At 39.0% G+C, this 11336-nt stretch overlaps 1 protein-coding gene and 1 long non-coding RNA gene across 6 annotated transcripts in view; one reads left to right on the top strand and one right to left on the bottom strand.

The window, feature by feature from the left end:
- The window catches only part of phf21b (PHD finger protein 21B), a 114308-nt gene that overhangs the window by 5022 nt on the left and 97950 nt on the right, over nt 1-11336 (bottom strand). For 4 of the 5 annotated variants that reach the window (XM_030148842.1, XM_030148845.1, XM_030148846.1 and 1 more), the window contains 10 exons: nt 10911-11003; nt 9663-10028; nt 8752-8883; nt 7646-7697; nt 6043-6119; nt 5784-5838; nt 5213-5235; nt 4375-4533; nt 2752-2818; nt 2551-2654 (listed from right to left, as the gene is read on the bottom strand). In XM_030148842.1, coding sequence (XP_030004702.1) covers nt 2551-2654; nt 2752-2818; nt 4375-4533; nt 5213-5235; nt 5784-5838; nt 6043-6119; nt 7646-7697; nt 8752-8883; nt 9663-10028; nt 10911-11003 — 1128 coding nt within the window. The remainder of the gene's footprint in view (nt 1-2550; nt 2655-2751; nt 2819-4374; nt 4534-5212; nt 5236-5783; nt 5839-6042; nt 6120-7645; nt 7698-8751; nt 8884-9662; nt 10029-10910; nt 11004-11336) is intronic. The other variant, XM_030148843.1, reaches the window with a different exon arrangement.
- Nucleotides 2798-6121, top strand: LOC115429435 (uncharacterized). Its single transcript, XR_003936783.1, has 3 exons — nt 2798-2933; nt 5183-5843; nt 6048-6121. It is a non-coding gene; the product is annotated as an uncharacterized LOC115429435 (long non-coding RNA).

Below are 11336 nucleotides of genomic sequence, written 5' to 3'. Positions count from 1 at the left end.
GTGTTGGTCCACTGTGTTTTCTGAAGTCCACAGTCAACACCCTCATCTACCAGGACATTTTAGAGCACTTCATGCCTCCTTCTGCTGACAAGCTTTATGGAGATGCTGATTTCCAGCAGGACTTGGCACCTGCCAATACTGCCAAAGGTACCAAAAGCTGGTTCACTGACCATGGTGTTACTGTGACTGATGGAGCAGAAAACTCACCTGACCTGAACCCCAAAGAGAATCTATGGAGTATTGTCAAGAGGAAGATGAGAGACACCAGATTCAACAATGCAGATGAGCTGAAGGACACTATCAAACCAACCTGGGCTTCCATTCCACCTGAGCAGTGCAACAGGCTGAGCACCTCCATGCCACGCTGCATTGATGCAGTAATTTATGTAAAAGGAGGCCCAACCAAGTCTTGAGTACATAGAAATGAACATACTTTTCGGAAGCCTGACATTTCTGTCAAATATCCTTTTTTTATTGATCTTATGTAATATTCTAATTTTCTGAGACACAGAATTTTGGGTTTTCATTATCTATAAGCCATAATCATCAAAATTTCCAGAAATAAGGCTTGAAATATTTTACTCTATGTCTGAGTCATATAATATATGGGTTTCACTTTCTGAAATGAGTGACAAAAAATAATCAACTTTTTCATGATATTCAAATTTTTTGAGCTGCACCTGTAATATTTTTAACCAACATCTGTCACAACTGATGGAGGTAAGGAGTGATGTCTTAATGAACTTCCGCAGATATTTATCGTTAGTTCTTCTCTATTTGGAATATTTCTTGAAGTCTAACAATGTGTATTCTTACCCTGATTTAATTCTTAAGTGAGAATTAGTCTTAGTTCGTAGTTGAAATCCAAGGGGTGATGCTTAGACCAAAACATCTGTAGATACAGCTGGACAGACTCACAGACTAGACAGCCCATAGTTACAAGGATCAGGTACGTGATGATGACTGGCTTTACCTGTACTACTCAGGGTTCCTACAGGTTTCTACAAGTTAAATTGAAGACTTTTTAAAGACCTTTTTAAGACTATTTATAAATTAATAAATTTATATATTTAATGCCCATTTCACAGCTGTTCCCCTCCACTCATGTCAACAAACTCAAGAATGATCTTTTCTCCAACCAGACATTATTACATTTGCACTTCCTCATGGTTACTTTTCACTTGCGAGCCGTCCCTTAAAGTTCCCAAATTCAGCTTTCTCAGGTGACTAACAGCACATGTAACTGCACATGTGTTCACTGGGGGCTGCAAAGTTATCAATAACTGGTTAATAATTTCAATATATATTGTCAGGTTGAAACGGGTGGAACTGAGTCGACTACCATTACTTTCTTTGCAGCTTGGACATTTAACAGACACATTTAAACACAATACAGGAAACACGTTCATGGCAACATAACTTAAGACCTACCATATCAAATGTAATACCTTTTAAAGACTTTTTCAGGTATTAAATGCAGATTTGTAAATTCAAGACTTTTTAAGACCTTGTGGGAACCTTGACTACTGTAAGCTGGATTTTAGGCCTTAATGGTTTGAAGAATTTATGAAGTTTAATACATCTAAATCCCAATTACTGGAAAGGTAACTGTTTGTTTTCCTCTTGTTGTCCTCCATCCCTTATATATATATATAGTCATTTTTGGATGTAATCATGATCTTTAAAGCTTTAGTACTTTGTTTTTTAGTGTCATTAGGCAAAAAAATCCATAATTATCTTTAGCATATTGTAATTCAAGTGTTCTAAGGGGATAAAAGACCTCAACCTCGAAAATGTACCTTCCGACACCCTGATTTAGTCTATTCAGGGGTTATCAAACAGGTAGATGGTTAAATATGTGACTGATAGCTGTTGTTAGCAACCACTGATCAGATTCTGTCAAAACCGCATGAAATGACATGAGGTTATCTGTATTTACATTTAGTGTTTTGCAGCAAAAATGTGAAATTCTGCTATGTTTCCAGGTTTAAGTAACCACACTCCATCAGTCAAAAATGAAGAAGTTGAATCAGAAGGAAGAAATCTCAGATGACTTTTGGCAAAGATGCACACACATTGTTCCGCTATTAGAACATGAAGTAAAAACTCTCAATAGTTACTGTTAAATTATTGTGTATTCACTTTACGAGTATTTGCAGTCTTGCACCAGTGAGATGGCACGTAAAGTACAGTTTAGATTTACATTCACAATGCTCTGAAAAATGTTAAATGTTATGTGTTGAACCCAGAGAAAAACAATGGTCAATTCTAAACCCTAATAAAGATAAAGACTTAAGATTCAGTGCCATATTCTCTAAAAGAGAATGTCGTTTTCTTTTAACTCCAGTTTTAACGTTTAGCTTTAAATGTCAGCATGTCCAAGTTTGTCTTCTAACACTGACCCAATGTTCCACGTGTAGAAACTATTCCCTCTGCAACACAGTAGATCTTGTAGAATTTAATTTCAAAAAGTTAAGTTTATAGTTGATCAAATTTCAGTTCAAATCAAAATTCTGAAGAACAAGTAAAACAGATGTATGTGTTGGTTACTTTGAGTGTCTTGTTGAGGTTCTTGTCTTCTTCTTCCAGATGAGCACATTCTTTCTTCAGCTCATTGTTTCTCCTCAGCAGCCGTCGTTTCTCCTCCTGTCGCACTGCTCACACACACACACACACACACACACACCATATCAGTAAATGTATGAACACTGATTCACCTTTGGCCTCGGACAGAGCAGAGATGGTTCTCACCTGTCTTGTGTGTGACGTAGGACTGAACAAAGTTCTGTGGCCACGACAAGTTCTCCTTGTTCAGAACCTGTAGAATAGATAAGAGTTTGATTCAGCTCCTGTGGAATCTGATCTTAATCTTTGTCTTTTACAGCTAGAATGAAAACCCAGAAGCTGAGGCCAGTGAACTCTAATGTGGGCATGTGAGTAAAATCTTCCATTAGATCTGTTCTCTTTCTGTTTTTACTAAATGTTGAACAAATGCTTCCAGTTTATTTGCAGAACTTGAAGCTTCAAATCAACTGTATACATTTACACAAAATCACACCATAAAACTCACCTCATCATCTACATATACGGCAGAAAAAAGTTTAAATGGGATTTCAATGTGATAATCCTTGATTATCTGAATGGAATACTCTGCAAATAATTCACTGATTGTATGTTTTAATTTTGTTTTTCTTGAGCTGATGGACATTGAATTTCCTCCTGGAGATAAAGTTGATCTGTATCTGAACTTTTTATAAATATGTACTAAAAGTGACCAATGTAACTAATAAGTGTCTGCTTTTCACAGGGATCATGCATATCCTGTCCTTTATTTATTCCACTTTATAGTGTTATATGAGTCCATCAGCTCCTCACATAAAGTCAAATAGACTTGATTGTCCCATGTAGAAAAATTCAACCTTCTATTCCCCAGAGGCTGAAGACGCCCAGGGACTAACTCCAGATCTAAACCAGTATTGTTGGTCACAGCCTTATGTAGGAGAATAAACCTAGCATATATGTCTTTGATGGTGGTGAAACATAAGGACCTGCCGGAAATCTACACAACTCAGGTTTTGTGACGTTTACCGTATGTAACCTGTTGTTTTGCTGCTGAAGAAATAACCACTGAAGAACGGGACGACTTTGTCCAGCTTCTGAAAGCTGACAAGCAACGAGGCTAATTTTTACACAGAAACTTTGCCACTTCTTTACAGAACCATAGAACATGTTATTTTGTGTAGCCTCCTTTGTGAGTCACATTAGAGTAGAGGTGCTGCTCTTTGTTGTACTTTTGATTGATTAGAATTATTGAATGTAGGTCATTTAGAACAGTTCTTTTGTGTAATTGTTTTTGGTTACTGTAGATCAGAAAGGTGGTTTTCAACTCTAAGACGCCCTTTTATTGTATTTATGTGTTGATTTGAGTCTTTTGTTCTTCATTATTCACCTGCTTCTGTTAGTCTTTTGTAATTACTGAACTGTTTGATTTATTTTTGTTGTTAAATCCACTTTAACATTTGCGTTAACCTCAGTCCATGGGGTTTTATGTTTTTCGCCTTGACCCTAGTGAGCTGGGGTCGTAACACTTCATTAGTCTGTGGGTTTGTTTAAGATTTCTTCGGCCTATTATCAAAATATTGAGTTTATTGAGCAGTAATATCATAAATGCCATCACACACAGCCAAAATCCTCCAGCAACAGAGAAAACAAGGTGAAATTTTTTTAATGTTTGGTTGCAGTTTGCTTAATTTTTCTAAACTGAAAAACATTTTGATGCAGATTCATCATCGTGTTGGATCTTCAAATGGTCATTTTTGTTGAAAGTTCGAATCTAAACTAATGAGAAGCTGGTTCAGTGTCAGTCACTTGTACCTTCTTCTGGCACTTGGGGCAGTACCAGGGTCCTCTAGGGGGGGTTTTGAGTGGCGGGTGGAGGCAGTTGGGGTGGAAGGCTCGAGGGCAGTTATGGCAGGGCTGCAGCTCGCCGTCCTCCTTACAGATGGCACAGTGGTCGTCATGCTCCAAGTCCTCCTGTCAGGACATCACACACAGCTCAGATCAGTATTTACACTCCAACGTATTCATACAGGTTCAGACTCAAGGAACCGTGTTCACTTAAACACAACATTACACAAAGACTGAAAAAAACAGACAAAACTAGACTGAATTTATGGACAGCAGCAACAGTAAAGCTATGAAATGACAGCTTTACTGTTTCATAGATTCATCCTTTTCTTTTTGTGGGAACCGTTCATAACTATGACAGCAAGAAAGTCAGTCATGGTTACAAATAAAGCACTGCTGCAAATATTGTCTTCATTTTAGTGGAATTACTGCTAATATTCAGGTGGTTTTGATGCTATTTGGACTCCAAATTATATTTTTAGGATCATTTATTTAGGGATCAGGGTATCTGTTGCTCAGTTTAGCATTGTTGCTACAATCTGGCATATTTACAGCAGCAATTGTTGTAGATGTTCATTAATATGCACTGTCCCTAATAAATAAAAAAAAAATCATTCATTAGAAAAAAAAGTTACACCTTAAAAATACTGAATTTAATTTTTTTTTTTTTTTTTTTAAAAGTGAATTCAGCGGCATTAAGGTGCGACAGGTATTAAGTTGTGTTTAAAGTCTTCTGAAAAGCTTTACATCTGAATGCTTCCTGTTATAACAACAGATGCTGGACCTCAGCAGTCATGTGACCTACCTTCCAGCAGAAGTCCTCAGAGTCTAGCGTGTGGATGGAAGCAGAGCAGAGGTTAGTGACAGACAGATGGGTTAAATGGGAAGCCATGCAGCACGTTTGGTCAAACACATGCAGGTTGGGAGCTTGTAGAACCTTATGGTGCAATGTTTCAATGTCTGGGTTAATGTATGCACAGTTCTAAACTAAATAAGACAAAAAAACAGACTGTTTTGTGCTTTAATACTGAGATGTTCAAGGCCCTAAAACTAATAGTATTTTAAACAGTGTGATGAAATAGGTGTATCATCAGACTTGTTCTTAAAAAAAAGTGGAGGGTCAGGCGTCACTGGTTAATTTGTATTTATTCCCTGTTCTTTGTATCTGATAACAGGCTGTTTAGAGGCTAAAGGTGGATTTATTTATATGGATTCTGACAATACTAACCGCATTAAAATGTAAAAAATTAACACATCTTTGATTTCTAAAAGTCTGACACTAATTGCACGAACTGTGAGCAAGTAGAAAAAAAAACAAGTTTGAGGTTTACCCATCATGCCTATCTCAATTGTGTGCTGATGTTTGTGTGTTTTACCTCGTGCTGTCAGGAAGAGCGAGCTGTTCAGGTAATGTGACGCCAGACGTTTACGCTGGAGTCAAACAAAGACAAAGGAGTGTGAAACTCACATCAGAGGAGAAGTCTTCAAACCATCTAATACATACAGTGGGCTTTGATCTGAGATGAGATTATCAATTACAAGTAAACAGTCTGGTTCCTGCTGTCATGTCCCGTATTCACCCTGTTTGACCACATCTAACATTCATCTAATTGATTACGTGTTCAATTTTCTGACCTCAGGTTCGAACATGCCGCTGTACGCTGGGTTTGCTGTGCTTCGTCTCTTCCTCTCCTGTCTCTTCGTCTGGATTTCTGCACAGGGGAAAAAAAAGTCTTCTAAACATCCACATGATTCAGATAAGCTAATGAGTACCTTTCAATTGTCATTGGAAAATATGAAACAGTAGACATCAAAACCTGTTGAGTGTTTAAGAGTCATTTGTGTTGTTATTGATCAGTTCTGCAGATGAAGAGCAGCTTCAGGATGTTGAATCAAAATACTGTTGCGGGTTATGAAATATAAATGAACAACTGGAAGGCTTTTTCTTTTCCTTTCTTGATTATTTAGACTGCGGTTATCATTTCTAAATTGGCTGAAGTTTACTTTGCTTACTTGTTTAGTCTCATATCATGGATTGTGTTACAGAGTCAAAGAGGTCAGTGAACATGAACATCAGTTCAATGACAAGGAGCCTGAGGGGCTATCATGGAAGGACAAGCCCTTGCATGGCATGTGCCACCGGCAAATTGAGGAAGTGGCTGATATCGAGAAAACATACCAGTGGCTGGAAAAGGCTGGACTGAAAGACAGCACAGAGGCACTACTCATAGCTGCACAAGAACAGGCCCTGAACACCAGAGCAATAGAGGCTGGGGTCTACCTCACCAGACAAGACCCCAGGTGTAGGCTGTGTAGAGAAGCCCCTGAGACAGTCCAGCACATCACAGCAGGGTGTAAGATACTGGCAGGCAAGGCATACATGGAACAGCATAACCAGGTAGTGGGCATAGTGTACAGGAACATCTGTACAGAGTATGGACTGGAGGTCCCAGGGTCAAGATGGGAGACACCCCCCAAGGTGACAGAGAATGAACAGGCTAAGATCGTGTGGGACTTCCAGATCCAGACCGACAAGATGGTGATGGCCAATCAGCCTGACATAGTGGTGGTGGATAAACGTCAGAAGACAGTGGTAGTGGTAGATGTAGCAATCCCAAGTGATAGCAACATCAGAAAGAAAGAACATGAGAAGCTCGACAAAATGTGGAGTGTGAAGGCAACAGTGGTACCAGTAGTGATCGGGGCACAAGGGGCACTGACCCCTTACATATATCTGCAGCTTCCTGAGAATCAGGAAAGTTAAAGTTTTGACTTTTTTACATTAAAATAATTGTCTTGGTTGGAAACAGGATACAACCATTTTTTCCCAGCTAATTTTTTTAATGGAATATCCTTTGCAGTTTTTTTTTTTAAATTAAAGCTCTGAAACTCTTGCCCCCTGCAGAGGATAAACATGCATTGCTGGGTCTCAAGAGGATATAAATTGTATGAATCATTTTTCCCAGTAAAATACCAATATGTTTACATAAGTACTAAACATTACATTGTCATTGTCATTTGCATGAGTCAGTTTTAAATGAATCCAAAATAAAGTCAAATGAAGCTTTTCCAGAGTTAATTCTTTCTCTCATCACTACTTTTTTTTTTCACCTTTATAAAAGAGTTAATTCCGCAAAAAAATAAAATCTAAATGTTTTAGTGAAATGACCTGAAGTCATGTGAAACATTAAAAAGTGTTTTCCTTTTGAATCTTCTGTGTTAGTGGACGTGAACTCACCTTCCAGATGGTCTGTGGTGACGAGGCCGAGGGCAATCATGAATGCAATTTTCTGTGGAGGACAGAGGAGGCGTCAGACTGAAGGGCCTGCAGCATTCAGGCTTCACCTCCAATGTTTGGACACTTAGAAACACATCTTCACACATCAACGTTTGTGTTATTGGTCACAGCAGAGGAAACGATGGGACTGTTTGACTATTACCTCACGAGGGGATGGTCTATTTTCAATCACATGTTTTTGTCTGTGTATCAACAGAAAAACTACTTTATCACTAATAATACCAATCACTATCATATTTTCTGGAGTTGTCCAGTGATCAAACTATTCTGGGAGCAGCTATGTGATCATTTAAATAACATTTTTATTGAAAAAATTCCTTGCAAATGTGAAGCCCTGTACTTAGGAGATATTTCATGTGATAACTGGACTCTGAAAGATAAAAAACTGTTGTTAATGCTTTTGGCAGCAAGTAAAAAGACTATCATTAGAAAATGGTTAAGGCCTGAAGCACCCACAACTGAAGAATGGATTGATATCGTACAGGACATTTACATTCTGGAGAAACTGACTTTTTGTTTTAAGGGTCAAAGGGAATCTTTTTTCACTATTTGGTCAAAATGGACAAACTATGTAAAACTTGTAATTGATGTGAATTGAATACATTGGTTATGTGAAAACATTTATATGATACACATTTCTGCTTAGGTTAATGTAAACATACACACTTTAGTGTGTTTTATCTTGTTGATGAAGTAGCAGAGTAAGCCCTCTCCTGCCGCCCACTTTTCTTTCTTTCTTTTTATATTTGTTCTATATTCGACTAAAAATCTTGGATTTGCACCTTCGTTCAAATTTGATGTGTGGATATTGAATTGTACCTGAAAGGGAAGTTTTGTATGACATGCTTTTCCAAATAAACAAAGAATGGGAAAAAAAAACTACTGTATCAGTTTATATGAAACTGGATGGAACGGAACAAACCCCTTCAGTTCTGGATCAGATCCATCAGAAACCCAGAACCTGGATCTGGAGACTGAATACAGCCCAGTGGGGTCTTACAGCGTCTAGTTTTCTCATTTAAATGTGAAAAACAGTCTTTTCTCACCTCTGGGTCTTCATCCTTCTTCTGGGAGGGAGATATGTGGGCAGGTGAGGCCTCAGCCTGGGACGGGAGGTCAGCCTGGATCCCCGGGGAACCCTCAGAGCTGCTGGGGACCTGTGGCTGGATTATTATCACCTGGTAACATGGAAACAGTATTACAAATCATGGTTCTCCTAAAACTTTGTTTTTACATAAAGCAATATCAAAAACAGTTCTATGTATATAAACATTTGAATTAATGCCATTTAGGTATTTTCATTGCCCTGTGTCTTTTCTGTTTTATCACTGTTCTCTACCTAGTGTTGATGGTCTTTATTATCTACACGTTACAAACATAAAATGTACAGTTTGACTGTAAATCAACAAACACTGCCACTGTCTCCAGTTATTAAGACATCATTTCAAACACTACAATTTACTATGAGTCATAAAACATTCAGGAGAAATAAATACAATCTTAAAACTTATTTCAATGGACAGCTTAGTCTCAAAGTATGTAAAATGACTTGGACTGTGCTACATATTTTACAGACCTACATGGTAGGACTGGACATATACAAGTGATTTAAATTCATAGGAATTGTCTGTCTATAGTGAATGTCACATTAAATCTTTGTTAAACGTTTATCAGTAGATTTGCCCTTTTAACACTAAAGTCTGTTTGAACCTGAGCTTTGATGTTTGACTCTTGTTTTTTCAAGATGAAAATTTGTCTCAATTTGTCAAATTTGAGAAACTGAAATGTGGAAAATATCAGCATTTTGGTCAAACTAGTTGCAGATCAGTTTTCACAACAGCAGAATCCACTGATCAGAACTGATTATTGACTATTGTCTGTTCCTGTCTGTTGGTATCTGAATGGTCAGAGTTGGGGGAGGAGCATTGGGGGGGGGGGGGGGGGGGGGGGCACCAGCCTTGTTTTCAGCGCTGAAGATCAGTGGCTGCACCTTGACGGCCTCGCTGACAGCTGACACCCCGTTGCTGGCAGCAGGTGAGGCGGCAATGATGGCGTACGCCACACCGGGACCTGCAGAGGCGTGCTGGGCCGGGCTACCAGAGTCTGGCCCCCCGGTCAAGCTGTGGGATGGCAGTGGGGACGGCGAAGCGTCTCCCTGGCTGCTGGGCTGGTGGTCAGGGCTGAAGGTGCTGTTGGCGGTGGGCAAGGTGGGGCCCTGGCTCTTGGGGCTGACCACAGCAGTGGCCTTCTGCAGGCTGAGCGGCTGAAGCTCCTGGCAGGGACTGTGGGGAAGGCTGTCGGGGATCTGGGTCTTTGGCCTGACCTGCAGGATGGAGGACAGAAAGAGGTCATCGTCATCACCTAAGGCTGTAATACTCATGACTATGACTGGCCGTCTTCAGTCTAATTAATACCAGTGCCAACACTCAATATCAGTTCTAAATGACACAAGTGTTTAGTGGCACTAAACGGGGTTATGTTGTAACTAACCTGTTGTTAATGTCTTCCCTGATAGAATGAAGACTATCAAATAAAATGCATCGAATCAGTGGGACTTAAACTTTCAGTGGACATGATTGTTATCAGTGTCCAAATAACTGACTGCGAACACCTACATATGGACTGTTAATGGAGACTATTTAAATAAAGGTTAATAAATAACAGCTGAAAACTGGACTCAAGTTAACCAAATCAAGATGTCTACTTTTGTTACAGAAATCTGTTCACATTAGTTTTTTTTTTATTTTTAGAATGTTACACTATCAATCATTCAATGAATTTTCTGGTACAAGAAGAATCTGACCAGGTCTGTGTTTGTGCTGCCCCCTTGTGGCCATCTCCTCACACTGCAGCCAAAAAGCTGTAGGTTTTACTGCTTTAACGTAAAATAAAATGATCTTTATTTTGTTTTGGCACTTCTAGTGATTAATGTTTTTTTCCGGATGAGTTTCCATCCATTTTCAAATTGTAAACATACATTTAACTTTTTGACTTGTGAAAACTTAGAGGATGGTTCATCCGCACTTTCAAGACTCGTGTGTCTAGTATATGGTGATGATTATCTGCTACAAACACAGAAAGGGTTTGGTGCTTTTCTTATTAAACACACAAGTCGTAATTTTTAACTGACATATTTGTATTCATATTAATGTGTTTTGTGCTGTGCACTGAACATTGTACAGCTGGTCTGTATTGTAGATGTTACCTGAGGTAGCACAGTGGCTGCTTGTCCTGCCAGCCGGTGCAGAGAGCTGACTTGAGGCACCTTGATGGGCACAGCAGTGAGAGTCCCCAACATCTGCAAAACATCACAACACCACAGCTGTTAATACAGGAGAAAAACAACACAGTTATTCACATTTGAACACTAACTGCAGACCAAGTGTCCTTTAATGTCCAACAGAAACAAAATATGTAGTAAGGAATCAACGAAGAATTATTAAATAGATCATCATCTGTTTGTTTTCATACAGCAAGGTATGTTTTGGAGCCTAACAAGAGTATTTTTAACATATTTTGTGTGTGTGTGTGTGTGTGTGTGTAGGCATGTTTTCAATGCGTATGTACACATTGTCAATGTGTGTGTATGGCCCCTCCCCCGGTTGAGAACCACTGGTGCACACCAAAGTTT

The sequence above is a fragment of the Sphaeramia orbicularis genome, chromosome 12 (genome assembly GCF_902148855.1).
Source record: "Sphaeramia orbicularis chromosome 12, fSphaOr1.1, whole genome shotgun sequence".
Taxonomy (NCBI): domain Eukaryota; kingdom Metazoa; phylum Chordata; class Actinopteri; order Kurtiformes; family Apogonidae; genus Sphaeramia; species Sphaeramia orbicularis.
This window is presented reverse-complemented; position numbering and strand designations above follow the sequence as displayed.